The following is a 14,984-nucleotide window of genomic DNA, read 5'->3' on the forward strand; positions in this document are numbered from 1 at the left end:
GGGGGAGATGTCTGGGCACTTTTGTCCCCCAAAGGCCATGATGAGATAAGGAGGAGGGAAGCTGGACAGCTGCTCTTGGATCTGTATTCATGAAGCAATGCTGAACCATACTTATGCTCATGGCTAATCACAGGCCTTTCCTTCTAAGATACAGAATGACGCTTGCAAGTGCACACACGTGCATGCACACACACCCTTTACTGATCCTGGGCTAGCAATAAGGAGATTAACGTTCAGAAAGAGTTCTGTCACTAGGACACCGTTCCAGTGTTTTCACCAGTGGCACCCAGCATATTGGTTTCAGTCCTGGTTAAACAAGAAGAAATGAAATCACGCTTGCTTGGTGAAGGCTGAAACTGGAGGTGGTCACGGGGCAGAGGGAAAGAAAGGTCAGCGTTTCCTAACCACTGGGAGTTGCATCCAGAAGCAGCTGGAAAACCTTGGGAAAGAGACCTGAAATATACACGGGTGGTGCAATGTTCCTCAAAATACTCCAGAGACCAGGAGATGCCTCCTCTGTTTTTAAATCTGCAGTATGAGTTTGAGTTGAACTATAGGAGCTACTGGAGGCAGTCTGTCTGCTACAAACTCTGCAGAGAATGTTATTCTCCAGGAGGCCAGGGAATTTGACTCAGGTCTTATCATTGTACACCCAGCCCTACAACAGGACCTGGCCCAATAAATATTTGATGAATGACATATAAATGAATGAATTGAGTGATGCACAAATGCGATATTAACCATAAATATTTCTCCTTTGGGGGATCTCAGCCAAAGCAAAAGTGGAGGTAATTTGCCCAGCCAGCATTTCCTCTCTAATATCACGGGCACTGTTTGTGCTCATAGGAAGAGCTCATAGGAAAAGAAGTTGAAAGTAAACAGTTTTTCCCCCTTTGCTGCAAATCTTAGCAGGGCCCTGATAGCAGGGCACCCATCAAATCTACAAATAAAAGGTTTAGAATAAAAGTTTTTCAGAGTTTTACCTGAGAGGAGTAACAGAAGTGGCCTGTATTCATAATACCAAAGAGATTGGCAACCACACACCCATCTCACTGGAATAAGACCCACATCTTTTTCCCTACAGAGGCAGCCTTTATCCCTCTAATGTTGTAGGAAAATACTTGGGTAAAGTCCTTTCCATTCTCCCCCCATTTTTAGGGCAGTCATGACTCTACTACTCTTTCCTACTTTTTCCCCTGCCCCGCCTCCCCATATGGCCAGAAATGTTTGCTACTTATATTACCAAATCCTTAGTGAAATTTATTCTTGCTTCTCACCACCCAGAAATCTCAACTTGCCCCATCACACGCTTTTTGAGCAAAAATTTAAAGGTGGCATCCAAAACCAAACCTCACTTTTCACTTAATAAAACCCAATAATTACTCTGCTTTCTTAAGACAGATACTCCTGCAAACCCGACACCAACCATCCAAAATTAGCATGCTCCTTCCCCCTCAATGCCAATGGCATTAAATGACTCAACCCTGCCATGCCCAGCCCCTTCAGCTTCCAGGGTCTGTGCTGACATCCTTGTCACGACACTCCTTCATTCTGTAACGGCGCTTCTTACACATCTTTTCATTCTCCCCGATGAACCTTCTTCACTTCAGCATCCCTCTAGTTTCCACAAGGTTGGATTTGGCTCTTTTGCCACCTATGATGTGGGCAGAAGATACTCTGTTGTCTGACATCATAAGGGAAGGAAGAATTTTTCTTAATCTATATTGTGGATAAAGGAGAGGGGTCACGCTTATCATCTTGGGTGGCCAACCTTCAAATACAGTAATTTGCATGGTAAAATGTACTTAATTCTGAAGTTATACTGAATTTTAGTAAGTCTTTGATGATTCAGAAGGCACCGCAGGAATATTGCAATGCTTATGACTCATTATGAATACCAGTGATCACTACTGAATTCTAGGTTTTGCAAAGGCCCCTGAGGGATGCATCAGATTTGCTTCTGCTCAGTTGTTTCCCTGCAACGGACAGGTGCAGCAAATCTCTGAACGTGCCTGCAAAACCCGTGGGGAACCCTGGCCGTTTTTTGGTTTTTTTTTAATTTAGATATAATCCACATATAACATTGTGTAGGTTTAAGGTGTACAATCTGTTCATTTGATGCATTTACATACTGCAATATGATTACTACAGCAGCATTACCCAATACCGTTACCATGTGACATATTTATTATTTCTTCTTTGTGTTGAGAACTGTTAAGATGTAGTCTCTTAGCAACTTTGACATTTTATAATACAGCATTGTTGACCATAATCACAATCTTGTGTGTTAGGTCTCCAGAACTCGTTTACCTACTAGTCGTAGGTTTGTGCCCTTAAACAACATGTCCCAAGTGCCCTGTCCCCAGCGCCTGGTCACCACCTTTCTACTCTCGGTTTTACAAGTTCCATTATTTTAAATTCCACATATAAGTGATACCATACAGTCTTTGTTTTCCTCTGACTTCTCTCACGTCCTGGCTGGTTTCTCGCTGTTCAGTCCTCTAATATGATTCCATCCATTCAACAAATACTTAAGTTCCTAACAGGGGCCTGGCAGTATTTCTAAATTTTTGGTTCTGGCCTTAACTATTGCGTATGATCTCCTCCTTGAGGACCCCATCAGACAGAATAGGTGCCATGCCTCCCTATTTTCTGGTCAAGCCTCCAACTTTCTGGTAAAGCTTTGTTTACGTCTGTTTTCCCACGATGGTCAGTTATAGCAAGAGGAGTAGAAGTTTTGTAGAGTCTTCCTCTTCATCTGGTTCGTTGGGTCGTAACGCACGATAAAAATGTGAAGCATGATTAGGTTTTTAAATTATTTCCAGTTCTTGACCATTTTTCTAATTACAAAAGAGAATTGTACCTGAGCTCATCCCTAGGCCAAGCTGAGATGGACTCAGAAACTTATATTTAGGTGTGCCCCACCTCCTTCCTTCCATCATATAATGCAGCAATTCAGGAGGTTTTTTTTTTTGCCGGGGGGGAGGGGGGGTGGGGGTATGATATCCGCTCATTGATATTTGATCTCTAACTTTATTCAAGGTTTAATTAATTTGAAGGCACGGTGAAGGGACTCTGCAGACCAGGAAGCAGCCTTGGCTCTGCCAACGGCCAAGCTCTTGCTTGGATTTCCTGTACTGTAGCTTCCTCAACGATTTTAAAACGGATGTGTTAGTACTTGCCCCTAGGAATGCAGGGAGAAGTCAGATGATGACTGGATGGAAGGCTTGACAGAAGGAAAGCCATTAAAATATATATTAGAGCTAATTGCTACCTTTTCTGAAGAGTTGCATTGTTTTAAAAATAATCAAGCATTTTTTGATACTAAGATGTTTTTCACTGAAATTCTTCCAATTTTCTTGATGTGCTCATTTCAACAGAATTAAAAAACAAACAACAATCTATCATATCAGGTTAAAAAAAATTTTGACTTAGTATTTTAAATTTATCGAAATGACAGCGCAACTAAGTCAAAGCACCACAACTGAAAAATTAGGTGTAATACATTAGGTGTAATACATCTAATGCCATATTTTTAAAAAATTCTAAAATAGAAAATGGTATTTTAGTCACACCATGTAGGAACATGTTTAACACGTTAACAAAAAAACTGAAGAGGTTCTGGAGTCATATAGTTTACAGTTAATGATATTCCTTATGCTGTAATTAACTTTGGACAGCCAAATCTTCCAAAAAGATAGAAAGTAACATTAATACATTTCCTTTTCCTTGTTTTTAATTTGAATTTTATTCATTTTTAAATTGTATTTGTTTAGATGTATTCTGGTTTTATACTAGTAAAGGTGAAATAAGCTTGAAGAATTTATACCTGTTTTGTATAAATGCATGCAAAACAATGTTTTGTATAAACACATGCAAGCCACGTTATAATAAAACTAGTTTACGTCCCACTGGGGAGAAGGAGAGGATGGCCTATGAGATCACGTGCCCCTTAAAAGGGGTCCATGCTTGAAAGACTCTGATCTATATGCCTATTTCCTTTCTAAAACAATTTGCTGCCTTTGAATCTTATCACTGGTTTAACAGCAATATTTATGGTTCCATTCTGAACACACTGAGGTTAATATCTTAATAGCAAGTAACTTTAAGAGTTAAAATAAAAATGTTGATTTCACTATGTACCACATAGTTTATGGTGGCAGAATTTTATATATTATAATATATATTGTATAATTTTTAAATTAACATGCTTTTCACTCAAACCCTCAGGGTGTTTATGTGTATACACAATTGTGTTTTTAAGTAAGTGAAACTGAAGAGGCAAATCTCAGTTTTTATAACCATTATCCAAATACAACCTATAGTCAGAAGCCAAATTATACAAAACTAACACAAATTTCAGAAAAAGCATTCAAAAATATAAAACTTACTGAACTATCAAAAGCTTATCAGCAAAAAAGAAGGGTTTTGCTAATACAGCAGCTATTGCACAAGCTTAGCTCTAGATTTCAAGACCAAGCCTCTGGCATCAGGTACTCAGTTTTCTTTCAATTCTTCTATTTCCCATCTTCCTTGAGAAGCTGATCTTGCGTTAGGACATAACAGTTGAGGCAGCTGGATTTATAAGAATGAAGAAATTCATCATACTCAAGGAGAGTCCATCATCATAGAAATCTCCATCTGTATCATCTCTCTTTGCTTTCGATAAGAACCGCCCAGCCAAACTTCCACTATCAAAAGTTTGTGTAAAATATACTTCTTGTACAGGTGGAGATGTCTTATATTTAATCTCTGTAGAGGGTCCACCTTCATTAACATCAATCTCTTCTGAATTTTCATCAAATTCTTCCATCTCAACACCATCATCCATAAATTCTGCATTAATTGAGATGAGTAGAAGACCCAAACATGGCCAAAAGCCTTGGAAACGCATATTGCTCATCTGTCTTGCAGGCCTATTTTCAGCAGCGACAGCTCAGATGTCTGAGTTGCTGTCGCTTGGTCCCCATGTCTCCCCAGACCTAAAATATTTTTAATTGATGATAGTTAGACTATCCAAGACAACTGGATTTCACATATTTCTACTGAAAACATGCACAAAATAAATATTTCTTCTTTTCTATAATAGGATAAACAATATCTCATGATTAAAGATAGGTACGCATTGAAATTCTTTCAGATAATCTGGAATGAAATGTCACTTTTTTCTATTCTGAGTTTCTCTCTGGTGAAAGAATAAACAGGACGATAAAAAGTTCAAAGTTCTCTTCTCAGTTGCTGCAAGCTGCCTACTCTGTAGGTTGCCATATGTATTTGCATAATAGAAGGCAGACTGTGATAAACATCATTCATGAGTCTGTCTGGTTTTTGTTTCTTCCATTTCATGGACTATCTAATCTCAAAGTTCTCAAAAATCACTTAATCCAAGATCCTTTCCTAGACAACAACTACAGAGATTGCTTTTTTGTGTGAATCTCCAAAAGGCTATAATAACAATTTAAAGCGAAAGATGAGGCAAAAGATATCTCTGAAAATTACATTTGAAGAAGGGAGAATGTAAATGGAATTAGCTATTCCAAGTGTTGAGAAATAGGACCAAGTTTGGGGGTTAATTCATTTAAATCCCAACTTTTCACTCAAAGTTATTCAAAATAATATCTATTTCACACTGGATTTGTTGCCAAGCTTATCTTTTTAAAAGTACAATAATATATGCTTGCTGTAAAAATTTCAAACAGTGCAGAAAGAATGAGAAATACCCAAACCCTAAGTACCTCACCCCTGATCCCCCAATCCTATCCCCAAGGTAATCACTTAACAATTTCTTGAGTCTCCTTCTAGACACTTTCAGTGCATATACTGGCATATATTTCCTTAAAACACACACAACATGGAATCATAATATACTCTGTTCTATAACCTGACAATACTTACAGCTGATTTATAGTAAAGTAAGCTATGAAGTGCGGTGGTTTTCCTGCGGGGCTGTCAATGTGCTGTCTTTGTGGGGCAGTTGAGAGAACATCAACAAGGCCATTTCTTATAATGTGAAATCCTGAAAATGAATGTGGAGGGTGCCAGGGCTTTTATGCCCAGGTCTCCTCCTGAGCAAGAAAAAATCATCATGGCTTCCCCTCCACTCACTTAAAAACTTTATGGAAGGAAACTACACGGCAGGTGCTGGCCAGGCTCTGGGGATTCTGAGCCCCGTCAGACACGGCCCTGCCCCCACGGAGCTTTACAGTCTGCTCGCCCTACAAACCACTGCCCCCTTGAAAGCATCTGCTCACCAACTCATTCAAGCCAACCTTTACTGAGCACCCATCATGAACCAAGGGCTATTTTAGACACAATAAACACAAAGACGAACAAGGTTCCAAACCCGCCCTTAAGGAACAGTCAAATGGGGAAACAGATTATTCTATTACCATGAGAGCAGTGTGAAATGCGCATGGTGCTAAGATGATGCAAGACGTGGGGTCAACCACTTAGCTTTGGGGGGGCCAGAAAAGGGGGTTGAGAAGCCTTCCTGAAGTGCACAGGGGGAGCTGGGGTGGGGTTATTTCAGGCAGAGGGGCTAACGCCAGCAGATACCTCCTTCGTGGCATGCAGGGAAACCACAGCAGTTTGGGGCTTCTGGGGCCTCCGAAGGAGGGTCAGATGTGGAAGGCTTTGCAGGCATCTAAAGGACTTCAGACAGATCCTAGGTCATGGGGAGATGACTGATTTAGGCACAGGACTGGGGGAGCATAAAGGATCGGAGAGCTCACTCTTACAGCTGTAGGAGGCCAGGAAACCATCCAGTAGACTGTGTCCAGAGGAGAAATGATGAGAACCTAAACCCGGGCGGGGGTAGAAGAGAGAGACTAAAGAGATTCTTAGCAGGTAAAGCCATCAGGGCGTGAAAACTAACTGGATGTGCAGTTTAAGGAAAAGGGAGGGGTTAGGGACAACTCCCAGGCTTAACATGGTGGTGCTTGGTAGATGGAAGTCCAGTCTCTCCAGAAGTTAGGTTAAAAGAGATTTTTTTAAAAATTTGCACGCTCTGCAAACCTCTTAACTGATACGTTCCCCTCAGCATAAAAGCCTTTTTCTATCTTAAAATAAACACTCTCTAAATTCTGTGTTCTCCTCCCATCTTCTTAAAATAAGCAACAAATCTTCCTCACCGCCCATTCCATCTTCAACTTACCACAGTCTGCCAGGGTCCCCAGAATCTCCTGAAGCTGCTCTAGCGAGGATCACCTGGGAGAAGGGCCCTTTGCAGGCCCACTCCCGACCTCTGCAGCACTCGGCTCCAACGGCCAGGCCCTGAAACCCTCTGCCTTTGCTTCCCGATGTTGCGCGCTCTCCACATGTCCTTCAGCCCCATACAGTGCTCCTCCACTGGCTCCTACTCCTCCCATCCCCTATTCCTAGAATCCAGTTCCATCTCAGGTCCCCTTCTCTTCACATCCTCCATAAGGGAACCTATCTCCACCCATGGCCTGACCTCCATCTTCAAGCTGAAGTCTCAATTCCAATGTCATTCTTCCTAAATTCCAAAATCGGGTATCCAACTGCCCATATTCAGTCCCATCAAATTTGTCCAAAACTCATCACTTCTCCGCTCCTATATTCTCCACCTTGGCAAACGGAGCCGCCATCCATTCATTCACCAAAGCCTGATATCTGGGAGGCACAGATGGCTCCAGCCCTGTGGCACTGTTGTGCGGTGCACAAATGCACTACTCATTGCCCCCTGCCTTTGCATTGCTGTTCACTCCGGTCAAAATGCCCTTCCTTTCTCTAAAAAACATATTTGACACATATAAAACATTATATACAAAGTCATCATCCCACATTTTTGCTTATTATTCCATTTTGCCTTTATTATTTTTACAATATATTTAATACATGTATTAAGTACATCAATACATACAAAACTGTATATGTTATATATTAGTCATAAAGCAAATATAATAAACAACCATAAAACAACCCAAGAACTAGAACCTTACTAATAACCTGCATCTATCTACGAGTCCCTCTGCTATCCGCTCCCTCTGCTTCCCCCTCTTGGGCATAACCACTAGGCTAAATTTTGGTATATTGTTGTTACTTTTTTTTTTTTTACAATATAGTTTTACCATTTATGTATGCAGACAATATACTCTTTGGTTTTGATGGTTTCTGAGCTCAAGAAAAATAGTTTCATACCAAATATGGTCTCCTGGAACTTGCCTTTTTTCTCAATATTTCCTGAGATTCATTCTTATTATCAGGTATAGCTGTAGTGCATTCATTTTCACTATTGAATACTATCCCTTAGTATGAATATACCTAACTTACTTATTCTTTTCCTACAGACAGGCATTTCAGCTTTTCCAGTTATTAGCAATCATGAAGATGTTACTGTGAACATTCTTATACATACCTCCTGGTACACATGTGCACGAGTTTATTGGATATACAACCGGGAGTCTGAGTCATAAGCTAGATCCTAAGGTACGCAAATGTTCAACTCTGTGAGGTATAATCTAGAAGAGCTGAGGTGCCAGTTTACATACCACACAACGTACAAGTTCTCATACATCTTCTTTAGCACCCAGACTGTCAGACTCCTTAAATTTTGCAAATCTAATGGATGTAAACCGGAATCTCATTTTGATCTTAATTTATATTTCTCTATCTCCAATGCCCTGGAACATCTATCTATTTATAAGCCCCATGTTTCTCCTCTGTGAAATGCCTTTTCACATCTTTTCTATTGAGTTTTTTTAAAAATAGGAATTCTGTATATATTCTGCTTACTAATCCTTTGTCAGTTAATTGTATTGTAAATATCCCAAGTCATGGCTTGTCTTTTCACCACTTTGAATTATTTATTAGGTCAACATAAATCCTTAGTTTTAATATTGTTGATTTAATCATCTTTTCTTTTATGATTAGTGCTTTGTGTCTCAAGAGATTCTTTCCTGCCCTAACATTTTTTTCATGCAAACATCTAAACATTTGCTTTTGGTACTGAAGACTGTAATGTATTTGGAATTGATTGTTAGGTAAGGTGTAAGTCAGAAGTCAAATTTCATTTTTTCCATATGGTAACCATTGTTCTAGCACTACTTGAGTCATCCTTGTTCCCAGTGATCTGCCATGCCACCTCTGTCATATCTCAAAGGTCAACATATGCATGGCTTATTTTCCAGGCTCCTTATCTCATTGCACTACTCAGAATACCTATCTCTGCAGTATATACAACACCATTTCTACAATAAAACTTACTATCTTCTGAGGCAAGTCTCCTCAGGCTCTGCTTCATATCTGGAAGCATTCAGTCATTCTTAGTCCTTACCTATTCCATATAAGTTTAAGTATCTGCTTATGGTAACTAAACCTCTGTTGGAACTTCTTTTGGAAATGGCATTGAATCTAGAGATCAATTGGGGAGATCTGACATCTCTACAACTTGTAACAGTCCCACTCATGAAAAAAGATGGCTCTTCACTAGTTCCCACTTTGCTTCTTCATCTTCATCCTGTAAGTCCCAAATCGGGCCTCAGTCTAAACATTGCCTTCTCTAAACCTTTCTACCACCATCCCAACTAAAGTAGGGGAAGTGTGTCCTTTATATGCAATTTTTTTTAGATAACTGTAACAGTCCAAGAAAACAATGATATGAGTTCGAAGTTTGTTAGCTTCAGTGGTGGCACCATTCTTCATTGTTGAATACATCAGAATTTGAGAAGAATACAATGAGGCTAGTTTGGGACACACAGTCGGAGGTGTCTGCATGTCCTCCTGGAAGAGGCTGTTGGATGCATGCTATGCTCTTCATGACAGAGTTTGGACGGAGATAATGATTCGATGAGACTGCCTGTTAAAACTATACAGGCCAAGAAGACAACTGATAACTGGCCCTTGAGGACACCAGGATTAAAATGGGCAGAGGGAAAGAAAACTATGGAAATGGCTGAGAAACTATCAGAAACACAGAAGGTTAACCAGAAGAATGACGTCAAGGGGGAGCCAGGGGAAGAAGAATTTTGAAGAAGTGGTCAAAACTATCCAAACCCATTGAGAAGAAAAATCACTGGAAAGACCACTGGATCTAACAATTAAGAAATCATTAATGACAGAACAGATAGGTTAAAAACCCTAACTTCAGGGCCGGCCCCGTGGCCGAGTCGTTAAAGTTCTGCATGCTCCACTTCGGCAGCCCGGGTTCGCAGGTTCAGATCCTGGGTGCAGACCTATTCCACTCATCGGCCATGCTGTGGAGGCAAGTTAAGGGCAAATGACGCCTGAAAAGGTATGTCACTCTGCAAATAAACATGTATATACTGCAGATATGTAGGATTATCATTTCCTAAGTCTTTTTTCCCTTTCACCTCCAATGTACGTGAATGTATATTTGATATAACTGCTTTGGGGGCAAAGTCAACTTATATAACAAGAGGTGGGGTGGGGGGGCTGTCACTCAGAAAATGAGTACTGATGGTGCATGTGACATAGGAGGCAGCTTCTCCTTCCCAGTCACAGTGTTACATGGGGTCTAATCCCAGAAAGGGTACCTAGCATATCCAATTCAGTCACTACCACATGCAGTTCCCCAATAGCTTTTCACCATTAATCTCATATCCTCCCCTTTCCATGAGCACAGCTGCGTGCTGACCTGGAGGGGCTACCCCTACAGAAGCTACCGTTCACCAAGCACTCACCGTGTGCCACATCCCTATCACCTGCCTTATGTGCATCATCTTGTTCAACCCACCCCTCACGCCCACGAGATAGGAACTGGTACTATTGTCCCCATTTTACAGATGAGAAAATAGTGTTGGAGAGCTTCAGTAACTTGCCTATGTCATACAGCAAGTAAGGGGCACAGGTGAAATAAGAATCCAGGTATGCCTGACCTCAGTGCCCACGTTCTTACCATTTCCCCTGAAATAACTGAGAACAAGGCAACGTGCTATCCCTAAGTTGTATGAGTCTGGAGGTGGTTCAGTGCAGAAGAGGAAGAACTGAGTATAATTATGCTGTTCACCTGTCCAAATCTGCACAGGACACCATGGCTCAGCCGAGAACCTGCTCAATTCTGGACACAACTAAAAGATGTTAATGACCCTGAACAGCACACTCTCTCCCCACCTCCTTGTTTTCCTTAGGGCTAGGGACTATGAACTTATGAGAGGACAAAAATGCTTAGAGAACACTACTGCATTTGACCGCACAGAGCAGACATCCGGAGCATTCCTGAGAAGCCAGCAGGGACAGCGCGCCTTTTGCCAAAGGCACTTCTGCACCCATTTAATCGGGCCTTTAGAAAACGAGGCGTTCCGGAAAGAGAGCAGAGTTATCCTTTCTGCCCTGTCCGAGTTGACCGTCATAACCATTACAACTAAAATGCCCCATTTCTCACAGCGTCATTTTGCCACAGGGTCATATTTCTCTATACATTTCTCTATTCAACTGAGTTTCAGGCTTTTTTCTAAGAGAAGGGGGGGAAAAAAAGAACAAGTGGCCTAGATTCAAGGTAAAAATGAAAAAAGCAAGCTGACTTGCTTTGAAATGCAAAAGATCTGTACTTCCATCTTGTCCCAGTCCCCAAGGGACCAGGGACACCACCAGCGTTCTGCTCGCTGCTCTTCATTCAAGGTCCCCTGAAAATAGCTGCTTGTTTCCAAGGGCCATGGGGAGACCCTGCTCCTCTAGAAGGTTCCACCAAACTTCCCAAACCTGAAGCAGGTAAATGTCGGCCAGACGCCGAGGGGCGTGCTGCTGCTGCTGCTATCATTTTGAAGGCACTCTGGGTTGTATTTCCTTGAAGATCATCAAGTACAGCGAAGGTGAAAACAAAGTTAGTCTGTATCGTATCCCAAAATGGGTCCAAGCCATTTCTCAACCTCAGCCACAGACATGTTCTTCCTCAAAGCATAATCCTCAATCTGCAAAAGATTAAAAGCAGCTTATTAAACCAAAATGATAAGACTTTTTGAATTGAAGTTTCCACAGGATTTGCCAAAAAACATTAAGTACCTTCTATTTCTTGTCTTAATAGCAATCTACTGAGTTACATGGAAAGAGACACTTATCTATTCACCAAGCTTCCTTATTCTCTGGGCAGAAAAACTACATGTAGTAAATTTCTGATGCTTAGAAGCTGGATGAGAGGGTGAGTGTGTGTATGGGGGGCTCTGTGTGTAGATGGGAGGACTAGAATCTGAGTAATGGGTTGAAAGGAAATTAAGACCTTAAGTGAGGTAAATTTCTTCATCCTTTCACTCTCATTTTATTTTCTTTCATGTGTAAAATATAAAATAGGTTCTAGAGTTCCACTTAAGACAGGTATCTAGGGAAGTCATACACAATGAAACAGCTAACTTACCTGATCCTTGGAAATTTTCCCCACAGAAAAATATTTGGACTTCAAATTGGAGAAGTAAAGGCCAGATACTGCTGAGGCAGGTGCCATTGCTAATGATTCTGTTAATCTGATGCCTAGAGAGAGGAACATGGGGAAAATGCTCATTTATTCAGTGCCTAGCACAGGACCTGGCAGTCAGTAGGCACCCAATTAACTTTTGCTGAACAAGTGAATGAAAGTGAATTCATGCCTTCTAGGTGGACACATGACACAGTACGAAAGATGTGATCAGACCCATCTAGCAAATTGCTGCCAAGGGGATGAACAAACTCAGGACGTGCAGATCTCCTCTAACCCAGGGGGACAGGCGTGGAAAAGACTTCCTATACTCCTACCCCCAGGCCTCCACGGTCAGTTACAGAGGCGCCCATTTGCTCCAGCCTTGGAGATGAGAGCACCATCTGAACCTCCAAGGACTCCTGTGGGGCCAATGCTACCAGGGACCCATTAACAATGTGCCCACAATGGCACTTAGAAAGAAAAGATACTTTTTCTTAGGAGTTTAGAACTCAAAGGGAACATTAAGGCTATCTAGTCCAAGCCATTCATTTTACGCACAAGGAAACAGTGCAGCACAAAGGTTAAGTGCTTTGCCAAAGATCTCCCAGCTGGCTTACGGCAGAAACAGGACTCAAATCCATATCTCACAACTCCTACTCCTGCTAATGCGGATTCAACACAGCCTCACTGTTCCTCACTTAAATCTAGATTCCTTTAACTCCATCAGTATTGATGGCATGCTTTTGAGTAAGTCCACTGAAATTGTTAATTGTGTTAATAACAGCGTAAAGGTAAAGAGAGAAAGCTGAAGGGACGAGTGGGAGTTGTGCAAAACCAGTGCCCAGAGACACTGTCTATAAGCAATGGGAGGAGAAATTAACGTGAAATGTTACTAAAGGTTACAAAGGTCACTAATGGAGAGAGTAAAAGCAGTTAACACACCTGTAACGGGAAAATGGGGCAGGAGATGTATGGGGTAATATGAGTAGCTAAATTCCCATCTGTTAGAGGTTAAGAGAAAATAATTAAAATTGATAAATCTTAAAATGGTAAAATAGTAATGTAAGAATACTATTCAATAACATGGAGGTAAAATACTAGAATAGCTAGCTAGGAGTGAGAAAGGATGGGATTAGGGATGATTTCATTATAAGCCTTTCCATATTTTTAAATTTTTAACCATATGCACCATTACTTTGATAAAAGTGTATCTATTACATAAGGAGAGGGAGGTGCTCGCCTCCTCCTGGCACACACCTGTGCACCGCTCGATGTCAGCCAGTCTCCACATGGTGAGCTTCTCAGTGTGGTCAGGCTGGCTGGGGTAGCCGGGAGCTGGGCGGATGCCCTCGTAGCGCAGCCTTCGCAGGTCAGCGATGTCCAGCTGCTCGCTGCCGCAGTAAGCCCAGAGTTCTCTGCGGACCCTTTCGTGGAGCTCCTCCGCAAAGGCCTGGGAGCCCAGAATGAGGCGTGCTTAGGCAGAGGCAAGAGCCCTCAGCGTCAGTGCCCCCCACCCTCTCAATCAAAGTCATCCAGAGCACGTCCCTCACCTGGACCACAGGGAAAATGCGACTGGATTCTCGACTCGTTTGTAGTTTCATTAGCTGCTCTGCTCCTCAATTTTGGGCTCTGAAGCACCTTATTCAATGATGTGAGGAATGCAGGCCTTTTAACTTAAACATTTCCCTCACTGTCAGTCTAGAGCTGACGGTGGCCAGAAAGAGACGTTGGGACCATTGTTAGCCTCAGGGAGAGGGGAGAGGACCTCCCCATGGCTTAGATTACCCCATTCCATGCAGAGGAAGATGAGGAATCTACAGAGGATATCAACGTTAGAATGAGGAGTTCTGAAATAAAAATCCGTTTTTAATTTTTTGGGCTCTTCAGGAAAATGTCATGACAAGCAAAGGGAGATATCAGAACTAAGGCAAAGAGGTCAAGATTCTAAGGGTGACTACCACCTACGGCATTGCTGAAGGTTTTTCTTTGCCCAAAAGATGATGTGTGAGGGCCCAACCTGGTGGCGTAGTGGTTAAGTTTGCGCGCTCTGCTGTGGCAGCCTGGGGTTTGTGGGTTTGATCCCGGTCATGGACCTACACACCATTCGTCAAGCCATGCTCTGGTGGAGCCCCACAGACAAAACAGAGGAAGACTGGCACAGATTTTAGCTCAGGGCCACTATTCCTCCCCAAAATAAAAAGATGCGTGAGAGCAATTCAAGAATTCATAATTTAAAATATGTGCGATGTTAAAGCCAGCCTCCTCCAACATGGAAAAAGAAAAAGAAGACACTGATTCTAAGGGTTGCTTAGCTTTTTGGCACCCGTCATGGGTGCTGTCCTCAGTGCACTGCTGCTCTACCTCGGCCAGCCGGTCCCCCAGTGCCTTGACCATGATGCTGCTGTAGTCATCACACTCCCCCTCATAGGTCTTGCTCAGCTCCTCCACCCCAAAGCAGGCAACGGCGAACAGGCCCAGGTAGTCACGGATGCCTGAATGCAGGGGAGCGATGAAGTCGGACAGGCAGTGGTATGGGTCTGTGCTCGCAGAGTCTTTCTCGGCCTTAAAATCAAAGGAGTCGGTGGAGGGATCATCAGCATGGGCACGGCACCAGCAC

At 42.1% G+C, this 14,984-nt stretch overlaps 1 protein-coding gene across 4 annotated transcripts in view; it reads right to left on the reverse strand.

Moving 5' to 3' along the window:
* Positions 1–7,804: 7,804 nt before the first annotated feature.
* MTR (5-methyltetrahydrofolate-homocysteine methyltransferase) overlaps positions 7,805–14,984 on the reverse strand; it is a 102,977-nt gene continuing 95,797 nt past the window's right edge. For 3 of the 4 annotated variants that reach the window (XM_008528903.2, XM_070568234.1, XM_008528904.2), the window contains 4 exons: positions 14,729–14,929; positions 13,625–13,817; positions 12,329–12,441; positions 7,805–11,888 (listed from right to left, as the gene is read on the reverse strand). In XM_008528903.2, the coding sequence (XP_008527125.1) occupies positions 11,802–11,888; positions 12,329–12,441; positions 13,625–13,817; positions 14,729–14,929 (594 nt within the window). In that variant the 3' untranslated portion in view covers positions 7,805–11,801. Of the gene's footprint in view, positions 11,889–12,328; positions 12,442–13,285; positions 13,369–13,624; positions 13,818–14,728; positions 14,930–14,984 lie in introns of those variants that run through there. The other variant, XM_070568226.1, reaches the window with a different exon arrangement.

This window comes from Equus przewalskii, chromosome 1, assembly GCF_037783145.1.
Source record: "Equus przewalskii isolate Varuska chromosome 1, EquPr2, whole genome shotgun sequence".
NCBI classification, from domain to species: domain Eukaryota; kingdom Metazoa; phylum Chordata; class Mammalia; order Perissodactyla; family Equidae; genus Equus; species Equus przewalskii.